We start from the raw sequence: 25,530 nt of genomic DNA, 5'->3' as shown, positions 1-25,530 counted from the left end.
GCAGTCATCAAAGCAAGAGCTTCGAGGCTACCACAGAACATACACTCAACTCACACAAGTCACTACGATGAAGCACGTTTCATATCATATTGTTTAGGAGTATGCAGCATGAGCAGAGACATGCTGACAATGGAATGACTATCAGATCCAATCAGCAGCCTTGGCCTCTGCCTTCCAAGCCGATGAGTCGCGGACGAGCTCCCTCGACTCTTTCGCAGGCCGCGAGATGGCCGACCCTTGACTGATCCACGACATGACCGCCTTGACCAGCTCATCCGCCAGTCCAAGCTCGTGCAATGCCACCGCATCCTTCTCTAGAGCCGCGCGCACACTTTGAGACTGCAGCGCGACGTCGCCTGCGCCACCGCCAACCACGTGCTTCTGCAGCACCGTCGTTGCCATAGCGGGGTCCAGCTTGACCAGCGAACCCACCACCTCGGCCATCCCTTGTCGGAACGCATCCTTGATCGTGATAGGCGCGTCAAACGTAGCATCTATGAGCGCCAGCACTTGATCACGGCTCGCCTGTCCGATGTTCTTGGCAGGTGCGTTGGTGAGGACGTGGGCGAGAGCATGAGCGAACGAGTCGGCCAGATCAGCTGGATCGCTCGAACCGCCACCAGCCGCTCCTGCCAACCCAGCAGAAGCCACAGCGCTGGCACCACCACTCTCACCCAGACCAGCACGAGCGCCCTGCACCAGCTCGGCGATCACAGGATCCACACGTGTCTGCAGCGCCATCAGGTTGCCCAGCGCCACACCGGCCTTGGTGCGCACCGTAGCGCTTGACGCATCCGACACCGCCTTCTGGTACGATCGCTGCAGCTGCGGGTAGAACGGTCGCACCAGCGCAGGAATGCGTCGCACCATCGTGTCCAGACTCGTGAGGATGGCGGCCTTGACGGGAGGCGGGTGACGGTCACCGCACAATCGAATCAGAGGTCCGATCATCGACGTGACAAACGGCTTGATGGCGTCAGACGACGTACGCTCCACAATATCCGACAGACCCAACGCGCCGTTCTGCCTCTGGTCGAGAGTGCCGTTCATGAGACCGGCGAGGAAGACCGGAACCAGTGGGGACGCGCCCTTGGGTCGGCACAAACCTGCCAGCTCGCGGCCGGGAGCACCCGTGTTCTCCAAACTGCGACGCAGCGGCACCACCAGTCCTTCCAGCTCGTCCTTGCTCACCGTCTTGAGGCAAGCGTCCAGAGCCTCCCATGCAGCATCGACCACGGCCGGGACCGGGTCATCGAGCAGCGAGACAAGCTTGCGCAGCCAGTCGACCAGATAGTCCGATACATCGACCGATGACTTCTTGACCTGGCAGAACACCTTGAAGAAGTTGCATCCAGCCACACGCTGCTGCGGCGACGAATTGGATCCCGCCCATCCGAGCAGGAGCAGCATCGTCTGGTGCAGACCGTCGACGTCCGAGACCGAACCAAGCAGTGCTTCCACGGCAGTCTGCAGGTCGGCACGGATTGTCTCGTCCTTCTCCGTATCCAGCGCCTTGGAGAGCGCTGTGAGAATGTTCGACAGACGTCGGTTGAGCGCTGTGCCGGCGACACGCACCAGCACGGCAAGCGCACGAGCATTGAAGGATGTGATCGGCTGGGCGATCAGCGTGGGCACCAGCACAGGGAACACCACGTCCGAACGAGCTCGCATCACCTCGCGCAGCGCGGCCAGTGCCGTCTCGGAAGTCCCACCGCTCGTGTCCGACAGTGCCTCTAGCAGCGTCGGGATGGTCTCGTCGATGGCGCGAGGACCAATGTAGGTCTGCGTCGCATCGAATGCCTGGGCAGCGGCATGTCGCACTGACTGGGACTCGTCGACGAGCGCGTGACGAACGACGGCAATGATGGCATCCTCGTGATCCTCCAGCTGACCCTTGGTCGAGTTGGCCAGCACCTCGGTGACGGCGTAGCAGACACCCGATCGCGTCTTGGGATCCTCCGACGTGGCACCACGCATCCGCAAGATGGGAATGGTTTCGCGCAAGATCTTCTCGCCCAGCTTCTTGACCAGCTCTCCGAGCGTCCTGGCGGCCATCTCCCGGTTCTCGTCGCCGTTCGAGGCGAGTGACTTGATGAGAATGTCGAGCATCGTCGGCAACACTTCGCGAGCCGTCCGCGGTGTGTTGTGCACCAAGGCCTTCCACGTGTGGATGGCAGCTTGTCGTACAGGGATGTTGGGGTCTTGTCGCACAATGTAGATGGATGCCAGAATGCGATCGCGCCTCTCTTGACCGAGCGCTTCCACGAGCGCACGCTGCACCGAGTTGTTGGCAGCCAGATGCTCCATATCCTCGTCGACACCTTCGTCCTCCACCTCGTTCTTGCCCGAAATACCGGAAAGACGGAAGAGCAGATCGGCAGTGAGCTGCAAGGACGACATTCGGATACGCCACGCCTCGTCGAACAGACCCGTCTCGAGATGAGGCAAGAGCAGATCCACCGCCTTTGACGAGTAATTGGCGATGATCATGCGACCAGCACGCATCGAAGCCTCTCGAACCGTCTCGGCGTCGTCGGCGATACCGCTGAGGATCGGCGGGATGATGCGACCAAGATGAGGCGCGAAACGATGACCGAACGTCGCGGGAAGATAGATGAGCAACGAGATGTGGCCTTCTCGCACGTAGGCCTTGGGATCCGAAGCGCTGTTGATGATTTCGGGCAGCAAATTCTCCATGCGCTCCATGCCGAGACCCGCCAACACTTCGGCGAGACCCTGGGCAGCACCTTGGCGATCGACACCGGTAGCGTCGGATCGCAGCACACCCAAAAGCGAGGGAACCAGGTCGACAAAGTGCACTTCTCCGAGTCGCTCGACGAGCGTACCGAGCGCCTTGGCAGCTACAGCACGCGCCTCGGGCACGGGCGAAATGAGCACCAGACGGACCATCGGGATGAGTTTGCCAAGGTACGGCACAAAGTCCTTCGAGTCGGTGAGACCGGCCAAGTTGCCGACAATGCGAGCTGCATCCTTCTGAATTGTGGCGCTGCGCTCCTTGAGACCACGATCGATGATGGGAATAACGAGCGCCAGAGAGGGCGAGTCGATGTAGTGGACGAAGCTCGTCTCGAGCACACCCTTGAGAGCGGTGCCCGTCTTGGTGTTGGGGTCGATGAGAGCCTTGAGCAGCACCGGGACCAGCTCCTTGATTTCTGGGTTGTTGATCACCTCACCGAACTGCTTCAGACTCTTGTTCGCTGCCGTGCGCACCTGAGTGTGCGAGTCGGTCAGTACCTCGCTGAGGCGCGGGATGACGGTCGGCAGCGAGAGCGAGAGCTGCTTGGGCGCACAGTAGGCCATGGCACCGAGCAGCTCAATGGCTCCCTTCTTGGTCCTCCACTGCTTCTCGTCGAGACCAGACAACAGTGTAGGCAGAATGATCTTGACACAGTGTCCAGAGACATTCTGCATGATCGCCTTGGCGGCATCCTGCGTGGCCTCACGCACATCACTCGAGACGTCACCGAATCCGGCCAGCATCTGCGGCAAGATGCCGATGATGTAGGGCTCAAAGAGCCTCTTGAGCGTCAACGTCAAGGTCTCGTACGCGAACATGACTCCTTGTCGGCGCGTCGGGTTCTTGGCGTCCTCGAAAGCTTCGGCGAGCTTGTTCATGACGTCAAACTCCTTGATGCTGCTGATACCTCGACCCATCACGAGGCCTGCGAGACCGTACGCGGCACCACGTCGGCTAGCGTACTTGGGAGCATCGAAAAGCTCCTTGAAGAGCGAATCAAAGAGGCGCGGGACATCCTTGCTGATGGCGCGGACGAGCGGCGGCAAGCAGTCCGCGACGGCTGACTGGACAAGCTCGGAGGGTGTCTTGAGAGCGTCAGTGAGTCGATCAACGACCTTGCTGACGCGGGGATCCTTGGGGTCGAGGTGACGAGCTTCGCGACCGAGAAGAATGACCACGGCCTCTGTGATGCCGTCGTCCGCTGTCGAGCCCTGAGGGTTGCTGAAGAAGGCTTCAAACATAGCAATTAGCTTCGAGAGGTGCTCCTTGCCGTGTGTATCGATCACAACAGTGGCAGCTTCGAGCATCTTGGGTCGCACGTCTTCGCTGCGGTCTCCAAGCGCTTGTCCGTCGATCATGAACTCGAAGAAGGTGGGTACGTCGGTGCCTTGCAGGTAGGGAGACTGGTGACGCAAGGCAACGGCGATGGCCGCACGCGTCTGCCAGGGGTCCTGACGGTTCTTGGTCGAATCGATGACCATACCGAAACGGTCGTATTCGGCAGCCAACACCTTGTTCCTCTCCTTGTACAGCTGGCAGAGCTTGGCGACGACACTTGACACTTGCTCGGGGTGCTGCTCGGTAGCAGCAGCAAGAGCACGGGCACAGCTGTCGCGGACGTAGGCGATCTTGTGCTCGAGCAGAGCAATCAGCGGATCGGCGAAAGCCTCTGGCACATCGAGACCGTTCTCCTCCCACGCCTTTTCGGCAAGTCGCGCATTCTCCTCGTCCTCGTCGTGACAAGCCAGCCACAGCTCCAGAGGGAAGACGAGATCGGTGAGATCGAGCGGCTGGATGGCTTGAAGGCAGCCATTGCGCACGTACACCTCGTCCACCATAGTGTTGGACAGCAGCTTGTGGATTTCAGCGGGCAGTGCCGTCGTCCTGAGCGCCTCGCCAATGTCCCGCAGCGCCGAGACAGCATCTTTGGAGATCTGTGTGTGCTTTGCCACGATCGTGACCAGGCTGTCGATGAATGACGAACGAGGATAGCGCATGTCTTCGCACGCGGAGCCGTGAAAGTCGATGAAGTCGAGCGAGAGCTGGATCTGCTCCAGGACCGAGTCTGTGTCCTCTGAATCGACACCAAACCCGCCCGCCCGCACGATGCGAACGATGAGCGGATCGGTGAAGGCGACCGTGCCGGGATCCAGAGGAGACTGCTCGGACAGAGATCGCAGACGGTAGAGAATGCGAAGCACAAGCTCGTTGATGGGCTCAGCGCGGAAGTCTTCCTGCACGAGCTCCTCGTCGATGGTGCGCAGCAGCGCCACACCGATGAACATGGAGTAGGCTTCCAGTCGGATAGAGCAGCAGCTCGAGAGCGCCCAGAAGGCCTCTTTCGCCTCCTTCTCGAACAGTAAGCGAGCTTGAGAGATCTCAAAAGTGTGGAGAACAAAGTTGACGAGCGTTTGCATGTAGCTCTGCATCTCCTCGGTACGCGCGCCGACGATCGACGAGACTGTGCGGAGCGAGCGCACATAGCGAGACCGAATCTCTTCGACTTTAGCTCGTGCTTGCGCCTCGATCTTGGACTGTGCATCGACAGCAGCCTTCTGCTCCTTTGTGAGCGTCTTGTTCTGCGCTGCCTTTTTCTTGGCAATGTCGGCACGGAGCTCGGCTTCCCACTGATCCATCTTTGCGTTTTTGTTGTTCTTGTCGACCGTCTCTGTCTTGGTGTTAGAGAGTACGTCGACGTACAAAGAGCCAGGCTCGGTACTCCACATGCCCAGATCGTCCTGTGTGAGTGCGCGTAGATCGTCTAAGGGCGCATCCACCTCGATCTGCGAGACGAGCTCGGCCATGACAGAGTCGGGAGCGAGGCGAACGAGTGTCGTCAGAGCGGCGAAGCCTGCTTCTCGCAGATGGGCGTCGTCAATGGCCGTGCGCACAGCCGAGATGAGGTCCTGCTGTTTGGAGGTAATCAGGTCGATGGGGAGGATCTTGGCCTTGAAAGTGAGATCCATGAAGCAGGAAGTGCCGCGATCGAGCAAGTCGGCGTGGTGAGAAAGCACGAGCGTGTCGACGAGCGCCTTCTTCCTCGCCTCTGGGTCGAGCTCCTCCGAGAAAGTGGAAGCTGCGGACAGAAGACGACGAAGATCGCGCGCACGGGTCTCGGCAGATGGCTTGGCGTCCTCCGCATCCACAGATGCGGTCGCAGCAGCACCAGTCGACGCCGATGCCGCGGAGAGTGCGCCATTGGCTTTTGTTGCCGACGAAGCGGCGGCACTTGTCGAGAGCTGCGGGTGCTGGAGGAACGAAGAGATGCCGGAGGTGACAATATCGTGTGTGAGGACAGGCTCGACCTGAGCAAGCTCTTGTACCAAGGCCAGCACTGAGCGCTTCGAGTTGGGTCCCGTGGCGTGGAAGAGCACGTGAATAAGCGCAAGAGCGAGCTGGACCTGCACTGCCTGATCTGCGGTCAAGATCTGGCTGCGACGCTCGATGATGGCTTTCAAAGCGCGCGAGAGCCAGATCTCCTCTTCTGGTGTGGCGATCTTGCGGAAGACCTTGTCCGCAAGAAGGAAGGAAGGCTTGGGCTCGACGATCAAGATACCTTCTAGAGCGGCATTTTTGCTGAGGACGCCGTCAATCTTGCTAGAGCCTAGGCTTGCTAGACGGCCTTCGAGGACTGCCGCAGCGATGTAGCCTTCAAGAGGACCACCAGGAGCCGTGAGCGGGTTGGTGGACGCATTCTTGAGATTGGCCTCGAAACCAGGCAAGAGGGATTCTGCGAAGGCGCGGGTGGCAGAGGTGGCTGCCTGCTCAGCTGTCATGGACCAGAAAAGGTCTCCGACGGCCAGGCAGACGGCTTTCCTGATGGGGACCTTTGCGTTCTGCATCTCCTTTGTGATGGCGGCAGATACAGACGTAGCTGGCAAAGCGTCAGCCTGTCCAAGTAGCCAGGCGAGGTGATGCGCGATGGCAACAACAGCAGCATGCATGGAGGCCTCTTGCGACTCCTTGGCCAGCAGAGAGGCGATGACTTCGACGACTGTAGAGCTCTTCGCAGCCTCGCCGGGTGCAACAGAAGAGAGCATGAGATAGATGGAAGTCCTAGCCTCTGGCGTTGCTGCCTTGCCTGCCTTGAGAATGGCAAGCAGTTCTTCTACCACCGCCGTCTTGGCAGCATCGTCGTCGCGGATGCGTGCGGACAGAACCGCGAAGAAGTCGGAGGCCTTTGTCCTGGTGGCCGCGTTGGAAGACCGTGATGCGGAGATGACGGGATTGAGCAATGGCTTGGCATGGGGGCCTACGTCGACTTTGACAGCGGTGAAAAGCCTTGTTGCGATGGGCAGAGCCACTTCGGGTGAGCGAAGGAGCATCTTTTCCAGCTGAGGTCGCAGAGTGGCAGAAAGGTCTTGCTCTGTAACCTGATCGGCGACAAAGTCGTCGAAAGCGCGTAGCGAGTGCTCGGGCACGGCGGTCTTGGAAGCTACGATCTGTGTGCTGTAGAAGGCGAGGATCTCTTTCTTGACGTCCTTGATGTAGCCACGACCGATGCCGCTTGGCGCGCCTTTTGTCTGTTCAGAGCCCGCTCGGAGCCTTGTGCAGACACCGACAGCCTCGCCGAGGAGTGCTGAGGAGCGAATGGCGGCGGCTGGAGTAGGAGTAGCACAGAGGATGCTCATGAGACGTGGCAGGCACGCATGAGCTTTGCGCAACTTGCGGCGGGTCAAGGCAACGGCGTTCTTCCTGACACTGTCGCGTCCGATTGTGTCGGAGAGGATGGTATCATGAGTGGTTGCAAGGAGCTGGACAAGCGGCTCGAAGGCCGGTAAGGAATGTGGTTTTGGGTCCTCGCTGCTGGCGGTGACACGGGCGCACCAAGTGGAGTAGAGAGTGCAGACGTAGGCGTGTAGTGCTGCAATGGTCGGAAGCGATGTGGTGGTGGAAGGCTTGCAGATGCGTTCTGCCTCTCTCTTGAGCCAAGCGAGGGCATGTTTTGCTACAGGGCCGTTTGTGTCTGGTGAAGTAGCTGCTTCGTCCATGGAGACGAGTCTGGAGAAGACACCGAGGGCAGCGAGCCTGGATTCGCGATCTATGTATTTGGAGTAGGTACGCAGGATGAGAGTGAGGAGCTCTGCCCTCTGCACCGATGGAAGCTCGGACAGCTCTGCAGCTTTGACAGCGTCTCGTTGTAGAAATTGGAGGCGCTGGCGTGTGCTGGTGGAGTTGAGATGGATGTGAGCATCTTGAACGAAGGCGGACCAGTTGGTGAGAGGGTCGATGGTCTCCCTGTCATCATCGCCCGAGACGCTCATCTTTGCAGGAGCGAGGTCGTCGTCCGAGTCGTAGGGTTCCTGGTGGGGTTCTGAGGAGGCCCGCTGTATCCAGTTCTTAAGGTCGCGCTTCTTGGCTAGCATGCGGCGCAAGCGGTGAGGCGTAGCAGCTTGCTGTACTGAAGCAAGCGTAGCGTAGCAAGTGAGTGAGGGAGAGATGAAGAAGCTGAGCAGCTTGAATGACAAACACCAAAACCAAATTGGAAGAACTGAGTCTCGAGCACAGACGAGAAAATCGCTCGCTTCCAATTCACTCGACTGTCACACATCACGAGGCCAAAGCGTGCTCAGCCTTGAGAAAAGATTGCTCTCTCTCTCTCTTTGCCTCATTCGTCTCATCTTGATCGCTTGGCAAGTCGGCAGCATGACTTTGCGTGCCGTGCTCTCCGAGGTGCTGGATCAAGCCGCAGGCTTCATGCAAGTCAGCTATCGACTAGTCTAGACCGGCATGTCGAAGTCGGAGAAGAACGAGGATCGGCACGGAGCGAGTCGAATTGTTCTAAGGTGTTAGAGTGCCAGGTCGAGCTCAGCCGCAGTCGGTCCCTTGTTGGTGGACCCTGAAGATCGAAGTTCGTGAGCCATGGTACGGCTCATGTCGATGCTCGTGTCGCTTCTGGTAGAGTGAGCCTATCGTTCAATCTGTAATTCCACTATCCATCTGTGAGCGAGTATGTGAGCAGGAAGCAAGCAGAAGCGGACGGCCACTTGCCCTATGAGCAGATCTCTCTCTCTGTCACAGCAGATCGGGCAAGATCTACGCCTTCGGGCTGCAGGCAACTCTATTTTTGCGCTTAGGTGGAAGGCGCATCGGGTAGCCTTTCCTTGCCTGGATCTGAGAAGAAATTCGAGTCAGCCCGGCGCAGCTCAGCCAGCACGCGGCGAGCCTTTGCAGCGGACAGCGTGATCCAATCATTCATTCAATCCGCTCGGTCCATTTTCCATTCCTTATCTTCCCTTCCTTCACTCACGATCCCTTTCTCTGCAGAGATCCACATTCGACACACGATCATGTCCGCAATCAAGGACGCATTGGCTTCGGCCGCAGAGGCCCTTCACATCTCCAGCGACAAGAAGACGATCGGCGGCGGTCCACCCGTCTACGTCGACGAAAAGGCTGGCAACGATCAGACCGCAGATGGTTCCAAGTCTTCGCCCTTCGCAACACCATTAGCCGCTCTTCTCGCAAAGGGCCAAGACGCTTCCGTCTTCACCAAGAAGGCCGACGCTACTCCTGGTGAGGACGGCGTCGATGCTGATGGCTACGCTCCCATCTCAGCTTCTGCTTCCAAGAAGGTCAGCAAGCTCTATGCTACTGCGCTCAAGAAAAAGGAAAAGGCGAGCGAGCAGGCTGCCAAGGATCAGGCATCGGCTGCCAACGACGAGAAGAGGCTCGAAGAGAGCAAGAAGGTGATTCTCGAAGAACCCTCTTCCTCGGCAAAGAAGATCAAGATCAACCAGGGAAGCAACTTCCGTGATCAGCGCGTCAAGATCAGCGGATGGGTGCACCGTCTTCGTTCGCAGAAGGACCTCACTTTCATCGTCCTCCGTGACGGTACCGGATACCTTCAGGTCGTTCTCTCTGGCAAGCTCACCACCACCTACGACGCTCTTACCCTGACCACTGAGTCGACTGTCGAGATCCAGGGTCAGCTCAAGGCGGTGCCCGAGGGCAAGACCGCTCCCGGCGGCCACGAGCTCGTTGCTGACTACTGGAAGTGCCTTGGCAAGGCTCCTGGTGGAGACGAGGCCTACACCAACGTCGTCGCCGAGACCGCCGATCCCAACAGCTTGGCCGACCGTCGTCATCTCGTCATCCGTGGCGAGACCGCTTCCGCCGTGCTCAAGGTGCGCGCTGAAGTGCTCAAAGCTTTCCGTGCCGAGTTCGACAGCATTGGAGTGACCGAAGTCACCCCGCCCTGCATGGTACAGACTCAGGTCGAGGGCGGTTCCACCCTCTTCAGCTTCGACTACTACGGTCAGCCCGCCTACCTCACCCAAAGCTCGCAGCTCTACCTCGAGACCTGTCTCCCTTCGCTCGGCGACGTCTTCTGTGTCCAAGAGTCGTTCCGAGCCGAAAAGTCGCACACTCGTCGTCACCTGTCCGAGTACACGCATCTTGAAGCCGAGCTTGCGTTTATCTCGTTCGACGACCTGCTTGCGCATCTGGAGCAGCTTATTTGCGGTACGCTCTCGCGCGTCCTCGAGGACCCTCGCGCCAAGGCGTTGCTCGACCAGCTCAACCCCAACTTCCAGATGCCCTCGCGCCCCTTCCGTCGCATGGACTACAAGGAGGCCATCCAGTGGCTCAACGACCACGACATCCCCAACGAGGACGGTCAGCCGCACAAGATCGGCGACGACATCGCCGAGGCCGCCGAGCGCAAGATGACCGACGACCTCAACGTGCCCATCTTCCTCTGCGGTTTCCCGCGCGAGATCAAGAGCTTCTACATGAAGCGCACCGAGGGCGACGAGGGTTTCACGGATTCGGTCGACGTTCTGATGCCCGGTGTAGGCGAGATCGTCGGTGGATCCATGAGGATGGCCGACCAACACGAGTTGTTGGAGGCGTACAAGGCAGAAGGCATCGACGCCGCCCCTTACTTCTGGTACACCGACCAGAGGAAGTACGGCACCTGCGAACACGGCGGTTACGGCTTGGGTGTCGAGAGGTTCCTGGCTTGGTTGACCAACAGGTGGACCGTCAGGGAGGCAAGTCTCTACCCGAGGTGGACTGGTAGATGCACTCCTTGAAGCGGGCTCTTTCTGTCCTTGCCTATCACTTTGTTGTTCAGCAATTGAAACTTGCACAGACTCATCGCCATGATATGAAACCCTGCTCGGAATTGAGCTTTAAGATGTCTTTTGATTGAGGCGCTCTTCGGCATGATGAGCGTACGTGGTGGGAACGAGTGAAGCAGTCGAGCCTGGAACGTCTGCACCAAAAGACAGTTAATCTACTCTGAGCACGGGCATTGTAATGGCTGTGCTGTCCTTCGCACGTTGAATGTTTAGGTCGACTTGATCGCCTTCTCGGCTTTCCTGATAGCCCTCTTCCTCGTCGTCACCTGCTGCCCGTAGGTGTAGCTGAGCAACCAGCCCCTGGGCAGCACGAATGTCGTAGCCCAGTCGACCAGCGCATGTCCGGGCCACGGCGTCGACGTGTACGGCCTGCCAACGGCGCCTCCGTTCCTGCCGATCGTCTTGAGCACCTGCGCAACATACTGCTTGGGGGTCGGAATCATCGCGCTCGACCTGCGAATCTTGGACAGGTTGGAAACGACAAAGTACGTGTTGAGCAGGCTGACGGTGACATTGCTCCTGCGGAGCTCTTCGCCCATGGCCTGCGACCAGCCGCTGAGGAACGACTTGCTACCGGCGTACGTGGCCAGCATGGGGGTCGTCACTTGACCAGCGAACGAGCCGAGGTTGAGCACCAGTCCGCGTTTGCGCGCCACCATGCCGGGGATGATCATGCGCGACACGCGAAGAACAGAGACGACGTTGATCTCGATAATGTCCTCCATCTCCTCCTCGGTCGTCTCGGCGAAGGTGACGGGCATGTCGTGCGACTTGCCCACGTTGTTGACCAGCACACCGATGTTGAGGTCCTTGACCGTGTGCTCGAGGCCTTCGTACTGGCGTTCGTCGCCAAGCGCAAAGTCGATCGCCTGCGTCTTGGTTCGAACGCCAGGGCTGGCAGCTTCGATCTCGGCCGCAACAGCGCCTAGCTTCTCAGGGCTGCGAGAGACGAGGAGGATGTTGAAACCTTTCTTGGCAAGCTGGATGGCAAACTCGCGACCGATGCCGTCCGTGGCACCGGTGACAACGGCCCACGCCGCTTTGTGGTAGTCCTTCTTGTTGGCGCCAAATTTGGACACTGGCTTGCCGGGGAGGATGTAGAGGTCGGCAAAGAGCAGGACAAGACGAAGCACGAATGTTCCTACCGTGAGTGCGCCGAGGAGCGCGAGGACCACGAGGGTGGCAGAGAGAGGCGTCAGGCCGTGGTCGACCCGAAGACCGACGTGACGCAGAAGGCCGTCGAATTGCTGTTCGATCGCCATGTTGCCGTGATCCGATGGACGGTAAAGGATCTTGAGATGGTGTGAAAGAAAGTGAGGATATGATATCAAGTCGACGATCTTCTAACTAAAATCGCGTCTGTCGAATGAAGATGGCCAAAGCGTCACGCGTGAGGAATTTCTTCTTGGGGGTCGCAACTGCAGCGTAACGCGCTGGTCAGCGGCAATCTGTAAAAGCCGGAATCCAACATTGAGTCCGTCCTATCACATGCATACGTGCAGCTGACAGCTGTACATCAAGCAGCATTGAAGGCTTCTCGCGATTCCATCACCAGAGACTGATACGATATTCGTCTGGGCGGGAAGATACAGACAAGAAGGTCCTCGTCGGTGAAGCGGCCGAAAGCGCTGATCGACAGCCAACACCTCACACAGCCGGCGTGACCTCGACATTGGTCGTCATGGTTCTGACACCATCGTCCAGGAGCGTGAGAACAAAGCCGCAGCATAGTCTACCTTGGCGGCTTCTCTGACCGACTCATATGCATCAAAGGGAGCCGTGCGTGCCTTCAACTATATGCGAATCTAACCCAGGCTCAAAGACGTTCCGAGAGCGGTGAGGTGACGTGCGCACGCGGCCCTAGCAATGCTTCCTTGACATCCTGTCATCAACACGTCAGAGTCAAATGACATGACAGCCAATACTACCAGGCCAATCTCTCCGACAGCTTTCTAATACCCAGTATCGCCGTCTTGTTTGAGCTCAAGCCTCGACGTGATGCCGAGGTTGCATGGTCTCCATGCGTCGTCAAGGTCCAAGCGTACCTATTTACGTCTCGTGACAATGACGAGAGAGGCCCAGTGCAGGTCATCTGCAGGACCCTTCCGACGGATGCACGATGCGCAGCTCCTTGGTGCGGTGCTTCTTGACGTCCAGTGTGCTATGACCGACGGCCAATGCCGTCATCAGACGAGAGCTGCTGGCGGCAAGCCACCCGGTGGGGACTTCATTTCAGATAGTCGACCTCGACTTCACTTGAAAATTTACCACCTACTCCGCTGGACCTTTCTACAGCATCGCAAGTGAGGAGCGGAAAGTCGATTGGTTCTACCACGCACAAGCAGATCGCATCCAATGACCAAGCATGTCCTCGAAGCAGAATGTCGCGAGTCCCGGCAAGGCGATGACGCAGAAGTCAGCGCCCAGACCCGTTCGAGCAGAGGCCACCGCGTTTCAAATCACACACTTCTGGGACAAGATCATCTCCGTCGACCTCAACTTGGGCGACAAATACTTTGAGCTCAACAGCTGCAAAGTATCCTCTCATGCCATGATGCACGTGCTAGGGGCGTATAAAGATGGCGAAAAGCCCATCGATCACACTTTGTCGCAAGCAGACCAGAAGGAATTCATGTCTTCCTTCTACAGCTGGATGAACGTGGGCGGAATGCTGAGAGCCGACAACATACCGGGCGTCTCCTTCCGCGGTTCCAAGATCAAGGTTTTTTGCCAAGACAGCGAGACGCTAGTGGAAAGCTTCTACATCCTCAACAGCTCCAAGATGCAGTTCTCGAAGTTCTACACCGCCTTCGAGGCCAAAGGTTTTCCGTTCAAGCCGAAGCAGTGGACGCTTCGGAGCCTTCCCGCCGATCCCAACGAGGAGAGGCTCATTGCGAACTTCAAGAGCTACCTCGGCAATAACAAGGAGTCCCTTGGCGAGAATCGGGCAGTCTGGGCGAAGTTTTCCAAGATCTCGGGCATCGAGGGGAGATGCTTCGCAGGCACCCTGGTGCTGCTGAATGACGCCACCACGATCAGCGACAAGCGGCCGGATGCACCCTTCGTCGGAGTCGAGCCGGAGGATCGGCCGTACACATACTCTAGCTAGGACCGCAAGAACTCTGAGAAGCCGCAGCTTCTCGGCAACTCTGTCTCTTATCCCTCCCTGTGCATGTGCGTGCTCAGTTCGTTCATCCAAAGCGTTCGTCGAGCTCTAGACCAAAGACTATGCCCGTTCTGTAGGCCGCTTTGAACGCCCACTTCATGAAAGGGAGTCATTGTGCTTGCATCGATACAGGAATTGATATGGAGCATGCCGCACGAGCGTGACTGCGACGACTTTTCTGAAATCACACTTCATACCTCATCTAGTCGGAACAGAATACAACAATATGAGCGTGCAGGGATAGGAGATGAGCTCAATGAGCTCCGATTCGATAGAAGCATGGTCAGAAGCGATTTGATCGGACAATGATGTTTCGCGTTATGCAGTGTCAGGCTCTAACGGGCAGCATTGCGGTATCGACTTGCGATCATCGTGCGGCCTCTTCCGGACAGAATTTGCCCTAGTCGGACGAAGGGTTGACATCAACGCCAAGCATCTGGGTATGAATGGCCAAATTACGACGCAATGCAGACGTGGGCGAATCATTACCCACCATACAGAGCCGGTGCAAACGAAACCACAATGGTTTTCGACAGGCACGGTGAGATGAAGGCAAAGCTGTGTCGATGCGCTCTCAGATGCGGTCTCGAAAAGGATATAAACAGCTGTGAGTCAGAAGAAAGCTTTTCCCTTAACATCATCGACAGTCATCACCGATTTGTACTGACAGTGAGTTCATCAGTCATTCTCTGATCTGTCCCTTGCTCAATTCGCTCACCTTTCGTCCCGCAAATCCCCTTACGTCCTCGAGCAGAGCTACGATGACAGACACGATCAAACACGAAGAAACCACTATGCATGGAGAGGTCGCGTCCGACAGCCAGCCTAAAGTCGATACCGCCAACGAAGATCGTCCCCAGATCTCGGAAGGTCAGTCGCAGCAGCCGAGGCCTAGCGTAGTCCCCACGAGGGCACCGACGTTCGAGACTAGACACTTCTGGCAGAAAATCTTCTCGGACGACTTTGCGATCTCCGATGCAAGCTTTGTCTTGAACACCAGAGAGATTTCGCCGACAAACATGATGCACGTCTTGAGGGCGGGTCGTAAGAAGAGTTATGATTACGAGCTTTCAAGGAGCGAACAAGAACGATACATCTCTTACGTCTATCGTCAGATGGACCGACGAGGTCTCCTCCGAAACGGCAATCCACCTGGCATTTCCTTCGATGGATCAAAAATTATGGTCCTCTGTCCAGACGAGGAGACTCTCGTCGGAAGTTACGGAGAGGTCGCATGTTCGGCGCAAGAACTTTAAGGCTTCTTCACTATGCTCGAAACCAAAGGCTTTTCGTTCCAGCCCAAGCAGTGGGAGATTAAGGGACTAGCCGCACACTCCGATATGGAGAGGCTTCTGCAAAGCGTGCGAAGCTATCTCGAAAGAAATCAGGCTCGGCTCGGACGGCCGCGCGCTGTCTGGGCAAAGTTCTACGAGGCCTCGAGTACAAGAGATTCTTCGCGGGCAGTCTTTTTTTCGTGACCGAAGCCGCCACGATCAGCGCCACAGGTCCTCTTGAGCCCTTTGACGGCGTAGTGCCGGTGGACGAAAGAAGCTGGATTCTCTGAGCCGCTATGCCGGTACCGGATCGCAGATTGTCCCATTGACGCCCCATCCAGAACCGGCAAGCTGCAATTTTTTGGCGTCCTTGTCGATACTGATAGTAGTGGCTCGACGAAATCCAACTCCTGCTTTGCGATGTACTCTGCATTTCGTGTTGATCCGTATACGTCTGTCGGTTCCGGTGACGGCAGAACGCTGTCGTACGACACTGTCACGAGACCCTTACACCGCCGTGTTCAAACCTATCTCAGACGATCACGGTGTCAGCAGTCTCAGCGTGCTCAGCCGGCCTGCAGTTGACCTCGCACAACGGCCGTGATTATGGTCTTGATGACACCGTCCGCCTTCAAACAGTCACAGGTCGCGTAAGAGTCACCGCGAATTCTGCCTTTTGAGCGACCTTGATAACCAGCTCCTTTGATGTCAACAGGGAAGTTTTCGACCTTCTTTCATGCATGAGCTAGGGACCCAGGTTGCTTCGCGAGCTCAGGAGGTGTCAACATCGCAACTACGGCAACCACTAAATTGAAGCGGTCGTCGTCGTTGCTCGCCAACCGTCATTTGTCAAACTTCGCACAGCCCTTCGGAACGCAGTCGGTTGCTCAATCGGTTGGTCGGGAGAAGCTTCCGCGCCTTCCTTCTCGACCACGCGGAATACCACTGGCGAACAACCATGCTTATCAAAGCGTTCTAGATTGACAACCGGCAGACAGCTCAGAAAATGCACCGTCGATCAACCAACAGGTGAACCCTTGATACTGGGCGCACGAGATCTTGACAACAGAACCCCTGAGCGGATATGCGAGTAGAGGTTGAGCATCCAGTGCATCGGTCGACCTTCCCGGCCGCGCATCCGTGTCGACGTATGCCATCGCGAAGGCGAGGATGAGGCGCCAAGGACCCTCGAAAGCGGAGCATAGCCCGTTGACCCAGAGCGTGGGGTTCATTCGCGCGGGTTGTCATGATACGTGTCGATCATCGGCTGTACCCCGCCCACGTCGCACCAACTGGACAGAGTCTGGCTGGCAGCCACGCGAGACAAAAAAAGCGGCAGCACAGCCGCAGCGCGTTTTTCGCCGCCTTTCCCCCTCGTTTTGGCAATGCGCTTCACCGACGTCCACTCATTTTTCTCAACCAAGCTGTCGGGTGACTTGTGACAGCTCTCGCTTTCCTCGATAGGCGCGGTGGTTGAGCGTCCAGCGTACGCTGAGTGCCAGCATGCAGAAGAACAATCTTGGCCAGCGCGGTAACAATGTTACATTGACAGCGCTAGACAACGCTGTGTCGGTCAAATTCGCAGGCCGATTGCCGGCGACGCGCCGACGAGTCTTGCTCTTTTGTGCGCCCACCTCTTCCGCCCGGGCCAGACCCACTCATTGTTCACCAGCCTGGGCTATTGAACGTCTTCATCGAATCTGTGTATGGGCCATCCTATACAGGGCACAAGAGCATCTGCACCGCGGCACTGGCGGAGTCTCACTCAACAAAGAGCCTTAGATCTGAGACCCTTCTCTTTACTTTGTCTCACCCAGTCGCAAATCTAGACCCTTGTCTTTGAGGCAAATTTCTGCAGACGCGCGTGAGTGTACTTTACGCCACTGCGCTCGCCGGGGGGTGAAACGCCGAACAAATTGCTTTGTCTGCCCTGAACCACCTGTGATAGGAACAGGTGTTTGTTGAAACAGCGAAAAGCGTGTCGGTCTGTCTCAGGCTCGCCCTGGCCGTTCCTTGAGTGGCAAACAAAGAAAGGGATGTGTGTCTCGGCCACACCTGACGTTCGGTGATCACTGCGAACAAAGACGCCCTTGAAAGGTGCAAACAAGACCCAGGTTCCATATCGTGAAGGGCGAGACACGCCGATCAACGTCGATACCGGCGTGCTTGATGTCTTGCTCGAGATGCAGTTGGTTTGTAGGCGGTGGTGTTCGCCGCCTAGAGTGAGGAGTGATTAGCGGATGAGATGTGCAAAGGCGGTTCGCTGAAAAGTGCATTGCATAGCCGCCCCCCGATCCACTGCAGACCCGAGAGGCCGGCTGCATACTGGTCTCTGTTAGAGAAACCCGCATCGCATTTCCAACGCGGTGGTCGTTTGCGCTTCGACCAAATCGTACAAGCGTGCTCGTTGCTGTACTCTCTGTTGTCACATGGCAGATTGCGATGAGCTGTGGAGTGATCATGTGAGATCGGCAGGTGTCTGGCTCGAGCGGATCGACGGACCGGCTTTGTCTCGGCGAAGTGGGCGAGATCGGGCTCCGGTACCGGTAGATCTGACATTTGGGCGTTGTGGATGGGCGCAGGCAGAGACGCGCGTGTCTCTCCCCAAGCCGCTTGGCAGCGCGGCACAACCTTTTTGCGACCCCAATTTCGCTGCTTCTATTTTCGACTATTTCTCACAATTCCACAAGGCACGGCGCAGAAGCTTGGTCGAAGACGCCAGAGACATCATGACATCGGCATGCGTCTGTGAGATCGACCACCCCTCCCTGAATGGCTTGCTCCATTCTCGGCCCAAACCGGAACCTAATCCAGTCCCACGCTCTCGAGCGTAGGCTACCATGCAGACCGAATCACGGCCGAGCGAGGCAGCTGAGAGACCCATCACATCTTCCGTCACAGCGAAACAAAGGTCTGAGCGCAGTCTGGTCAAACGACTGGGACACAAAGGAGTGCAGGTCGTGAGAGCTTTCGCGGAAATCTGGACGTGGCTCGCTTGCTGCGAAATTCAAACTTCGCATGAGGACCAAGCGAGCAGTTCGCTTAGACACGGCCTCATCCTTGTAAAAGGGACCGCGCTAGGGCAGTCATGCGAGACATTCGCACCGGCATCACCGAGCATCTCGGCTAGAAACCTTGCAATCTTACACCCTGGAATTATTTGCTTTTCTCTCAACTCTTGACGCTCTGCTCGCCGAGGAGGCCATCTGATGGAATCACCACGCATCTCGCTTCGACGTCGACATACACTCCGCACATAAAGGGCGGCTGCCCATTCTCCTCTTCGGTCAAACTCTCGAGTTGAGATCTCGCAGCCGAGCTCGACCTTGGGAAAGCCACGTTGCTACCATCACCTGGATCGAGACGACCTTCTCCGAACGGGAGAGTAGAGCTTCGACGTGTCTGGCACACCTTCACAACCACGCTTTGACCGCCTTGCCTTGCGCATGTCCCGCAGCTCCGATTTCTCGGTATGCGGATCGATATCACATCTGACATCTGAAAGCTCGAGTGTACGCGAATCAGGGCCCCCGGTGACGACTAGACTGGCTCGGAAGACGCCAATCTGCGTCCATCGTTGACTCGCCAGAGATGGAAGCGAGTGCGCGAGGGACGTCTAACGGAACCACTCTAACAGCATGATGAACGAATTTTCGCCGCGTGCCGAGACCGGAACGAGGCAAGGCGAGACACAAATTGTGGGAAGCAAATACAAGCCGAGCCCACGCATTCATCGACGAGCCAAACTCATCCATCCGTCGTCCATCCTTCTATCCTTTGGCTACACAAAACAATGGGTGAAGTCAATGATCACCACGATCCCGACCACTGAAACCTGTGACGAGAACATGAAAGGGACCTGACATCTAGCTCGATCGGCCCTGATCCTGTCATTGTCGCCGATCTGGCCTAACAATGGGTCAAGCGACCATTGGATCACGCCGTGACGGAATCTCTGAACAATATTTGCAACTCCGCGAGCCTTTTTTTGGCAGGGAATTGGAATCCCGCTCTCTGCAGTCCTGTCAAAGAGGCGTGCTGGGCGCACGAATGCATACAACGTCACCCTCTTCTGTTCTCGGCCTTCAAATGCGCATGCATGAATGAAACAGCCGTCTGTGTCGCACGCACAAAATTGGTTTCTCATACGCATACAAGGTCCGACCATGTCACCAGAACCGACGTTCCGGATGTCTACCAACCTTTCTTTTATCGCAATGTATCAAGAGGTGGTGCAGGTTGCAGCCGCGCAGCAGTCAAATGGGCTTGCGTGCATACGTTGCAACACGACCTGCGTGTGGACAAGTCGGCCCCCTATTGATGCTACGGGGTCCAAGCGGCGGCGGCTGCAGACGGCCCGACTTGGGATGGCGTGTGTCGTCGCCTTTGGCTGTGGCGCCGTCCCGAATCGGCTGTCCGTAGGCCGATACTATGCGAGAGCAAAGCCCAGTCAAAAGCCTTTCAAATGCCTGCACAATTCTCCTGTTTGCTGTACCACCTCGTGAAGGACATGGGCCCCACGCAGCCACAGCCACAGTGGCGAGGTCAGGTGCCAAGGGCTGGAAGACACCGCTGGCGCTTGATTGGGCCGATGTCAAACAAGGACAACGCAGACAATGGCAGCGACAGGAGGAACTTGCGCGAGCACGCACCACGACAGCTCAGTGTGTCACGGAATGGCTTCCGTCGTCGTACTGTCTCCGAACCATGAGGAGGATGAAGCGAAGGCCCTCAGAACTCGCTCAAGCGCATCCCTTCCGCGAGGCTGACGTGCAGAAATAAAGCTGCTGCGTGCATGGTCGCGCACTGTTCTGTTCGCTCTTCGACGTTCCGTGCATCCATTGTTACCTGTCAACTAGCCGCCTTCCGAAGCGCTGCCCACAAAGGGGTGCACTGCTTTGAACGCATGTCGTTCGGCAACAAGGGCCTACTTGGACGGGTGTCACGTTCGGAGATTCGCCAGCGAGCGCCCTTTCCCTCTCGAGGTGATCAGTTCTTCGTCCCACTCCCACGCACCATGCCAACATAGCAACGGCTGCATTCGCAATGCAAGGCTTCGGCGCTGGCGGTGGCTAACGTAGCGCCCTTCTTTTGTTTTCTGGGCGCTCTGTTCGTCGCCATTCGGCCAACCTTGTTCTTGTCCTGGAGATGGTGGCGGTACTGGCTTCAGGGTCCGTCTGCATCTGGGGTCCAACTTTAGGCTGAAGTGTGGCTGGCTGTCTGGCTGGTAGGTTGCATAGCAGCCGCCTCTTACTCCAGATTCCGCAAGCATTTCCACTTTCCTGGACTCTCTCTTGGTCGATCTCAACCGAGATGCACAGCACAGGCCGCGGTATATGGGCTTGCCTTCTGTTGGCTGATCGACCCTGGCCCGCCTGTCGGTCGTTCCCCTTGCTTTTTCCACCGCCCCCAGGGTCTCGAAATGTACCGCCGTTGAATTCCGAGAGCGCCTCACTCCCAGCTCACCCCTTGCACTCGAACGTCGAGCTGTCAACGCCTTGCCAACCCCCCTCCTTCGGCCACACTTTGAGCTGGACATGGATGCACGTTCCGTCGCGTTGGATGGTACGGCCAAGCGGTTGTCATGGAGAGATGCTGCGAGGAACATGCTGCGCGGTTGTCCGTGTTGGGCGCGCTTGGGCGTCGTCGGAGAAGGGCTGCCGTTGCTATTTCTCTCTCTCCTTGCACCGCAACCTCGAGCTAAAATCCCACATGGCCCCCTGAATATCGAAAAAAAGCAGGGATTTCCCCATTCTTTTCCAGGATGGTGCTGTCGATCGAAAGTTCTGATCAGACCGGAGACAGACAGGCCCCTTTGATGAGACGCTGTTCGGTACCTTAGCGTGGGACGATCCGCTCGTCTTTCGCTCAGAGTTGCGGTACCACGCGCGTCCGATGGGCTCGAGCCTCGCGCTAAGCCTCTTTTGCGAGACATGCTCTCCCTCTGTGCTGCTTCGATCGCCGCCAGAAGGCTCAGGCTTAAGCACACTCGTGCTTCGCCCAATCAGCCCTCCCGCGCTTCTCCTGGCCCGCTGTCATGGTTGACTTTTGGGTCGATCTTTTCCAAGAAGGTGTGCGCGCTCGGTCCCCTTCGGCCCTCGATGATCCATGTCTCGACTAGTGTACCGAGGGCGAATCCACCGATCCCTGCACCCCTCGCTTTTGCTTTTGCTTTTGCCAAGGTCGACGCTGAGACCTGATCGGCTGCTTCTGTTTGCCGGTCTCATCCGGGAGGTTCCGTGACATGGATCTCGCCGTCGTGGTGTCTCTGATGCGCCAAAACATTGTCTTCTCAGCCAGGCACTCATTGTGAAGGACAGTAGCCGCTCAGACACCTGCTCGTGCATGGCTCTCTGTCAAAGGGGAGGAGGAGCGGTCGAACTCGAGGCGAGCCGGCAAGGAGAGTGGAGCTGCAAGCCCTTTTTTGCTCTTGTCTGCGTCGGAGCTTGTGCCCCGTGCGCCCACCACACTGTGTTGCACAAAACCTTTGCGCTAATTGGACTCCGCCTGTCACCTGTGCGTGGAGCAGTGGGCGCGGTGCAGAAATGCGAAACCAAAAACACGTTTGGAATTGTCTCTCAGCACGCAGCAGAGTCAGGGCAACCAGCTTCCACGCAGCCAGGGCGGCGGACGGATGATGCAGTTCACCCCTCTTCCCAGCGCTGTGCAAAGCGCAGGTCTCGCCTCGAAAAATATTTGTAAAAGTTTCTCGTTCCTTTTCCTCTTTGTCTCTCGGCTCTGGTGCAGCGCTGTCTCGTCTAGCATGCTCGGCTTTTTTATTTGTAAAATCGAAATTGAAACTTGGGCCGCACGCTTGGCAGGCAGGCAGGCAAGGGTCGTCTCTGTGTCTCGCGCCCTCACAAGTATGCCGGTCTCACGGCGGCGGCTCGAGAATTGCACGACCCTGCGTGCTCCTGCCGTCTGCTGCTGCTGCCTCCTCGTCGAAGCCGGGGTTCCATCATAGGCTCCCACGTCCGCCTCTCAAGTTTCGACAGACTGCCACTCACGGTCACACTGCCCTTTTCCTCCCATGCTCGACCTGCCATTCCTCTAGTCACGCTGAGCTCGCCCATCGCTCCTCGACCAAGGTCCGACTTGGCGCTCAGAGTTTGCCCTTCGTCACTGCTTTCCCCTTGCCACCACTGTCCGCACTGCCCCGCTCCGCTGGGAAAAAGCTTACTGTTGCCGTAGCTGCTGCTGCTTAGGGTTAAATTTTGTGCGCTCGGTCCGTTCCTCTGGCCCTCCCGTTCGGCTCTTGCCTGTGCCATACCCTTTCTCTGTGCCCCTCTCTCGCCACCAGAAATGGGTCTTCCTGGGGGGCCAACCCGTCCGTCGGCGATTCGTACTGGCTGACTGATTGACAGACCGACTGAATGACTGTCCGGCTGACCCTGTCATTGTTCTTCGTGATCCAGAAATGTGGGTGCCTCCATGTCTCTCTGCACCCCGTACCCGCTTTCCTGCCCTCCCCCCCTTCGCCCTGGCCCTCTGTTCCCCCTGCGTGCGCCATCGTTCCTGCTCTCTGATCCGTTTCTTCTTCGCCTCGCCACTCTGGCCCACAATCTTGAGAGAGAGAGGATTCCGCCGCTCGTCTGCCGCCTCGATAGGCATTCTGTGCTGAGATTCCTAAAACCTTAAGCCTGTCTCCGCTCCTGCCAGAACGCAATCTGAGACTGCAATCAAAGCCGTCTCGCCCTTGCCCTCCTGCCATCTTGCCCTACCCTTCCGCTATACTCGACCTCCGGTCCTGGCCTTGGTCGTCGGTTTCCAATATAGTCTCTCCATCTTTCGTGTCGAACCCATCATCCTCGACCCTCGTCCATTCGTACCTACAACGCTACTCTCATCGACCCTCCCTATTCTTGACCTTCTCAACCCACCGCCCCTATCCATCGACGCCTAGCATTGTTCTTCGCCGTCGCAACACCCTTCCTCACCGTCGCCTAGCATCCTTCATACTCCGGTGCATTCGACAGTCGCCTTTCATAGATCTCGCTCTATCGACCTCGATAGCGTGACACAAAAGACAAGCTCCCGTCGGCCTTGCCGCCTTCATTTCGCATCATCTACTCGGCAATCTCGCCTTCTTTAAAAGCATCTCTCGCGTCCTCTCAGCATCAGCATCTCGTCTCCTCACCCACGCCAACTGCATTCAGTCATCCACACCCCACAGCTAGACTTGCTTTCATAAATGTGCACAGCAGTCTCTGTCTTCTACGCTCTACTCTGATCGTCAGCCAAGCCACTTCAGCACCAGTCTTCTTCAACACTTCGATTTCGACCACCCTGACATCGTCATCATGGCTGCCACAGTAGCTTCCGCCTACAACAACGCCGCCGCTCACGGCTACCAGTCCAGCGTGACTGCCGAGTCGTCGTCTGCCAAGGCTTCGTCCTCGAGGTCTTCCCATCGCGACCATCACGACCGATTCTACGGATACCGAGGTAGGTTCAGCATGTACGCTTCCACGAGCTTCTCTCTCGATCTTCTTGACTGACCTCTTGCCATCATCACCTCCATCGTTAACACTGCAGAACCATCCGAGCTCTGCGAGAGATTCATTCTCTACCTCTTCTCCTGCCCGCTCGACTCGACCTCGGCGTCGGCATCCCTCCCTGCCACCTCCAACGGCAACCCTGCTCCCCGTCTTTCGGAGTTCATCGCCTATGCCCTCTACCGAACTCGCCTCCCTGAGGCGGTCACCTTCCAAGCTCTCTACCTCCTTCTTCGACTCAAGATCCGCTTCCCCGCAGCACGTGGCTCTTCAGGCCACCGCCTCTTCATCTCGGCCCTTATGATCGCTAGCAAGAGCAGCTGCGACGACACCTACTCCAACAAGTCGTGGGCCATCGTCGGTCAGGGTCTCTTCAGTCTGCGCGAGATCAACCAGATGGAGCGCGAGCTCTTCGGCTACCTCGGCTATAAGGTCAACGTCTCTCCCGAGGACCTCGAGATGTTCACCTGCGAGCTCGAGCAGGATGTGGATGGTGGACGTATCGACTTGGTGGTGCGCAAGATCCTGGAGCTCATGTCTCGTCGTCGCAGCATTGACGGGTCGTCGGATGAATCAGGAAGGGAGCGATGCGAGAGTGTGTCGAGCTCGCCGCCTACGCCTGCGCTGGAGTCGTCATCGGGCTTCTCGTCGCCGTCGACCGACTCGCATGCTGGCCCGTACCGTGCAGCTGGCCGACACTCGAGGCAGTCGAGCGTCACGCAAGCCTTCAGCCAGCGCGCTAGCATCTCGGGCCCATCGAGCAGCAACTCGATGCCTGCCGCTACACCTATGGTCAAGAGCGCCAGTCATCGTCAGGAACGAAGCGCCACGGCCCCGAGCTTCATCCACCCCTTCGCCAACACCGCTCGCGAGAGGTCTCGCCCCTACACCACCCCTTCGCACAGCATGCCTCTCTCGGCATCCTCCTCCTCGTCGTCGTACTACGCCGACTCACCGACGGCCTCCATGTGCTCGTCGACCTCGTACGCCGCTTCCAGTGCAACATCGGCGACGCCATCCCCCTACGCCTCGCGCTCTTCTATCATGTCCGGTCGCACCACGCCCGACACCCCACCCTCCGACATGGAGGCTCAGTTCGACGACGCACGCTACTACCCAGCCAAGTTTGACCTCAGCCCCACGTCCCACTACAAGCTTCCTTCCTCCCAGTCGGTTCAGGCGCACAACCTGCACCCGTACCACTGCTGGAGGTCTTAGACTCCGCATAGCATTTCAGCATTCACTCCGGCCCTCCGATGGATGGGCTCGGTTCAGACTCTCCTCTCACTCGTCAGAATCTCTGCTTAACAGCAAAACTTAGATATACCCCCCGTCGCCACCATCGCATTTAGTCACTAGCAATCTTACAGGAATGGGTCTCTTCATCTCTCGCACTTCTGACTGGCTGATCTTGAGCAAGGTTTCGCACTGAGACTCGACCGCGTGACTGAGAGGCAAGCCAGCGCGAAGGCACTTTACACGACGTCCCGTCCATGATACGCGGCGAGCGCCAGAGTGTCGATATCATGGACCCTGGAATTCGCCTTACAACCCAGTGCGCCGGTCAACGCGCAGAGATCGACGACCGGCATGCAGTGGACGACAACGGCGCACGCAATCCTCAGATTGGGCGCGCTGACGCTGCAGAGCAACGCATGTGGCTGTTCTCCCCAGGTGCGTGCGGGGTATGAAAAACAAAGTTCTAGGTTGCCCTTCTTTTAGTCCGGTCGAACCCCTAGATTGATTCCTCCCC

At 57.5% G+C, this 25,530-nt stretch overlaps 5 protein-coding genes across 5 annotated transcripts; 3 read left to right on the top strand and 2 right to left on the bottom strand.

Annotated features, from left to right (window-relative positions):
* Positions 1-141: 141 nt before the first annotated feature.
* Positions 142-8,124, bottom strand: PSEUBRA_000998 (protein of unknown function DUF3554; the record flags this gene model as incomplete). The annotated part of the gene is made up of 1 exon (XM_016434286.1): positions 142-8,124. One exon carries the CDS (start codon positions 8,122-8,124, stop codon positions 142-144), a length of 7,983 nt encoding a protein of 2,660 aa, XP_016294389.1.
* Positions 8,125-9,048: 924 nt separating this feature from the next.
* PSEUBRA_000997 (OB-fold nucleic acid binding domain, AA-tRNA synthetase-type) lies at positions 9,049-10,794 on the top strand (the record flags this gene model as incomplete). The annotated part of the gene is made up of 1 exon (XM_016434315.1): positions 9,049-10,794. The coding sequence occupies one exon, from the start codon at positions 9,049-9,051 to the stop codon at positions 10,792-10,794; it is 1,746 nt and encodes a 581-aa protein (XP_016294388.1).
* Positions 10,795-11,051: 257 nt separating this feature from the next.
* On the bottom strand, positions 11,052-12,104 carry PSEUBRA_000996 (Short-chain dehydrogenase/reductase SDR; the record flags this gene model as incomplete). The annotated part of the gene is made up of 1 exon (XM_016434300.1): positions 11,052-12,104. The coding sequence occupies one exon, from the start codon at positions 12,102-12,104 to the stop codon at positions 11,052-11,054; it is 1,053 nt and encodes a 350-aa protein (XP_016294387.1).
* Positions 12,105-13,207: 1,103 nt separating this feature from the next.
* PSEUBRA_000995 (uncharacterized protein) lies at positions 13,208-13,951 on the top strand (the record flags this gene model as incomplete). Its single annotated transcript, XM_059464493.1, has 1 exon — positions 13,208-13,951. One exon carries the CDS (start codon positions 13,208-13,210, stop codon positions 13,949-13,951), a length of 744 nt encoding a protein of 247 aa, XP_059321104.1.
* Positions 13,952-23,582: 9,631 nt separating this feature from the next.
* Positions 23,583-24,995, top strand: PSEUBRA_000994 (Cyclin PHO80-like protein; the record flags this gene model as incomplete). The annotated part of the gene is made up of 2 exons (XM_016434324.1): positions 23,583-23,727; positions 23,818-24,995. 2 exons carry the CDS (start codon positions 23,583-23,585, stop codon positions 24,993-24,995), a joined length of 1,323 nt encoding a protein of 440 aa, XP_016294386.1.
* Between the last annotated feature and the right edge of the window lie 535 nt (positions 24,996-25,530).

This window comes from Kalmanozyma brasiliensis (assembly GCF_000497045.1).
Source record: "Kalmanozyma brasiliensis GHG001 unplaced genomic scaffold PSEUBRA_SCAF11, whole genome shotgun sequence".
Taxonomy (NCBI): Eukaryota; Fungi; Basidiomycota; class Ustilaginomycetes; order Ustilaginales; genus Kalmanozyma; species Kalmanozyma brasiliensis.
This window is presented reverse-complemented; position numbering and strand designations above follow the sequence as displayed.